At 44.3% G+C, this 3,770-nt stretch overlaps 1 protein-coding gene across 2 annotated transcripts in view; it reads right to left on the minus strand.

The window, feature by feature from the left end:
- Positions 1-3,544, minus strand: part of nos1 (nitric oxide synthase 1 (neuronal)) — a 59,393-nt gene extending 55,849 nt beyond the window's left edge. The window contains exon 1 of one of the 2 annotated variants that reach the window (XM_015960540.3): positions 3,270-3,543. In XM_015960540.3, coding sequence (XP_015816026.3) covers positions 3,270-3,511 — 242 coding nt within the window. In that variant the 5' untranslated portion in view covers positions 3,512-3,543. Of the gene's footprint in view, positions 1-3,269 lie in introns of both variants that reach the window. The other variant, XM_015960541.3, reaches the window with a different exon arrangement.
- Positions 3,545-3,770: the final 226 nt, after the last annotated feature.

Raw genomic sequence — 3,770 nt, forward strand, 5'->3', positions numbered from 1 at the left:
CAGCTGCCTCAAAATGATCATCACCTTTAACAAAAATCACCGTGTCATCTGCATACATAAGCACTTCACAACCATGACACACAGATGGTAGGTCGTTAATGTAAAGACTGAATAGAAATTGGACCCAAGATTGAGCCCTGTGGTACACCTGTAACAAGATCTTTAAAAGAAGGTCTGTTAGTTTTGACACGCTGAGTTCAGTTAGTGAGATATGATTTGAACCAGCTGCACGTAAATTGTGAAAAATTGAACTGAACAAATTTAGACTGGAGGATATCGTGGTTTACAGCGTCAAACGCTTTTCGTAGATCTAAAAAAACTGCACCAACCACCCCTCTTCTGTCTATCATAGACTTAACCCTTTCAACAAAGTAAACAGTTGCTGTTTCTGTTGAGTGATGTGCCCTAAAGCCAGACCATTAGTTACTAATTAGTGACATCTAAAACCTACTTTCACATCAACATTGTTTCAGATTAGACCTGAAATGGACCAGATGTGTTTCAAAATCTTGTTCAAACGTAATTTTTTTTGGCACAAAAAGTGGAAATCCATCAGCAAGTGTGAATTTAGAAAGCTGTGTTTATGAAAAACTACATTTTCTTTTCTTTTGATGATCGAAGTCAGGAGTGGGGAACCCTGGTCCTCGAGGGCCGGTATCCTGCATGTCTTTGATCCCACACTTCTGATTCAGTGGTCTGTTCTGCAGCTCATCAGGCTCTACAGAAGCTTGTCAATCACCTGCTGATTGAAATCAGGTGTAATGATGCAGGATTGAAACTAAAGTATGCTGGATAGTGGCCCTCGATGGACCAGGGCTCCCCACCAGGCTCATTCTAGAAGGGTTAAACACAGAAGACCAGACTTATTTAGGTTAGGAGACATCTTCTTATTCGATGAACTTGAAACTTTTCAAAAAAATCCAGCTGAGCATGTAAACACTGATGGCCTTGTGTCATGTAATGAGGTGGAAGCTTACCAAGGAGGCAGGACGCCGAGTTAGAAACATGATTTCTATGATGAAAACTAAAGGCTGACAAGGAAGCAAGAAACAAAGCATGAAGAAAAACAAATGGAGGGGAACAGAAAGGAGGAGAGCAGAAAACAGCTGATTACAAGGGCAAACAGCTGGGCTCATTAAATAATGCTGAACAGGTGAAGAAAGCCGAAAACAAGAGAGAACTGAGGGAAACTGGAGGCAAGGACAAACGGAGCAAGACTAAAGAGAACAAAGAAAATGTGGCAGACCATTGAGTAAAAACAGAAAAACTCAAGAATGAAATCAGCAGAATTATGAAGAATTGATGTATTTTGCTGGTTTGAGTGAAGAATTGAAGAGATTTTAAGGTTTGTTTTCTTCCTCTTACTTCAAGTTGTTTTCAAATGCATTTTATAAGAATAAACACAAGTTCTGGTTATTTCTAATGAATCGTGTTGCACTTTTTGAAAGTGGACTCTGTAACATATCACAACAATAACAGTAAATGTATGAGAGCACAGCAGATCCTCCCCCGCTGCTCCAGCCGTCCTACGCGCAATAAATGAACTTAGCAATAACGCCTGTCGCCACGCTCGTGTTTCCTTATTTTCTTTGATGCAAAACCACTTATCAGGTCAGTTGTTCTTTTAAATCGCTGCATCTCTCCGTGTGGGTGGCGTTGCTGAGAATGTGGGGAAGTGCAGCGAGCCTCTGAACAGGAGAGCCGCGGCGCGCGCAGCGCAGGAGGTTCGCGCTCTCTGCGCGCAGCGGGAGGATTTCAGCACCATGGTCAGCGCCCGGCTCCACTGCACCTGAAAGCTGCTCATCCTCGCGCCGCAGCTTCTTTCCATCTCACATCATCCCGAAGTATTCTGAGGAGTTTCTCCGGTCCTCCCCGCAACAAGGATTCAGACATCGCCCTCCCCAGCCTGAACACATCAAACCAATTTCTCCAGAAACGTCATTTACTCGCTTTGTGGCCACACATTCCCTGGGAATAGAGAAATCAAACATCAGAGCCCATGGCTTTGGGGTAAAGTGGCGCTCATTCATGCAAACGAGTGAAAACTGCAATAAGTTATTCTGGCGGTCCCTTAAATCCCCCAGATGTGCAGCTGCTCCCCACCGATAAAAGAAATGACCAGACTGGGGTGAGAAAACGGAAGTGTGCGCTGCATGTTGAGCTGAGGGTGCTTTCTGGGAATACCGATGTGTCTGACATGGATACGACTATCCTATTGCAAGTATGATGATGATGATGAGTGAGTGAGTGAGTGAGTGAGTGAGTGAGTGAGTGAGTGAGTGAGTGAGTGAGTGAGTGAGTGAGTGAGTGAGTGAGTGAGTGAGATTATTGTTGTACGTGATTAACTCTCAAGTTGTTTAGATACATTGATCAGTTTTTATTGCAGCAGCTAAAGATTTAATCTCTGCAGATTAATTATTTTTGTGTTTCCTTCTCAGCTGTTATGGCAGTTATCTCTGTGCATGTTCGTGAGCCAAAGGTCACTTTATTTTGAAAGTTTCTGCTTATTTTCAAATAGTTTTGCCGTAAGAACCCATTTTCTGTGTTTGTGTCATGTTAACCAACAGGATCACGAGAAAAGAGGACCAACAACGTGGGGGCAGGGAACCGAAGGGATAAACAATAATGACTAAATGTGAGGTGAAAACGAAGGCCGAGCAGCTGTTTTTCTCTCGGATGTATCATGTCATCCGTTAATCAGATGCGATGCGTTTCATTAGTGAGCAACAGGATTAAAGAAAGCAGTGCAAAGTTTCAGATCTCCTTCTTCCCCTGAGCAGATTTCACTGAGAACTCGCAGGCTGCACAGAAACCACAGATTTTTTTTGTGAGACAAAAAAATCTGCGTGCTATCTTCCAAAAGCAAGACATCTGAGAAACAAAAGACACAATTTCTCTAAATTTATATCCACAAAATCAGGCATGTCTCATAAAATAAAATAGCTGTTTTAAATGTCGCACTCTCCTCTTGCATAAATGTAACCGAGAAAATGCGCAAGACGCTCCTTCTGGCCATGAAATCAGTGATGATTTTTCCTCAGCAACAAGTTCTGCTCACACTTATGAAGGCAGGATTGAGAGAAACACAAGTGATGCAACGAAGATGCGCATTTCCTTTCAGATCCAAACGATTCTGGATCACTTTAGGGACGATTTTTAGTTCCTCGGGCTCGACGTCATCATCCACCGGCGGAATGCGCAGCTGATATTAAAACAGATACCAAGAGAGAAGTAAATAACTATAATTCTGAGAAAATCCAGTAACTTACCCAGGAGAAGGAGGTCTCTGTGGCACCGACCTGCGGCGGTGAAGTTGGGGTGAAACTCCTGCGCGTCTCTGGCTCAGCCGCGGCTGCACAGCTCCGAAAACGCGTCTCCAAGTCGCTGCAGCGCGCTCTGCCTCTCTAGAGACGAGGCATGCTTGTGCCCTTTTCCGTGCACAGCGGCGCGTTATAAACACCGAGTTACGGAAGACTCTGTGACGCGCTGGGAGGGAGCCGTGCGCGCGCATTTACATGAACTACAGGTTGGTTTGTTCGCTTCCGTCATCAGTCAGCAAGCAGTAACCGACTCTCCTCACATTCCGGACTACAGCCTCACGTGAAGCTCCACCGAAAACAGACCGGGGGCCAAAAGCTGGTGACACCACATTTTTGTTTGTCCCTTCATGAGAGAACAACTTTCTGCAAACGCGTCTCAAAAACACGCCACTTCGGTCTTTTTTCAGATTTAAAGTTCTTGCAAACCTGCTTTAACATGCGCAGCTGCGT

The sequence above is a fragment of the Nothobranchius furzeri genome, chromosome 10 (assembly GCF_043380555.1).
Source record: "Nothobranchius furzeri strain GRZ-AD chromosome 10, NfurGRZ-RIMD1, whole genome shotgun sequence".
In the NCBI taxonomy this organism is placed as follows: domain Eukaryota; kingdom Metazoa; phylum Chordata; class Actinopteri; order Cyprinodontiformes; family Nothobranchiidae; genus Nothobranchius; species Nothobranchius furzeri.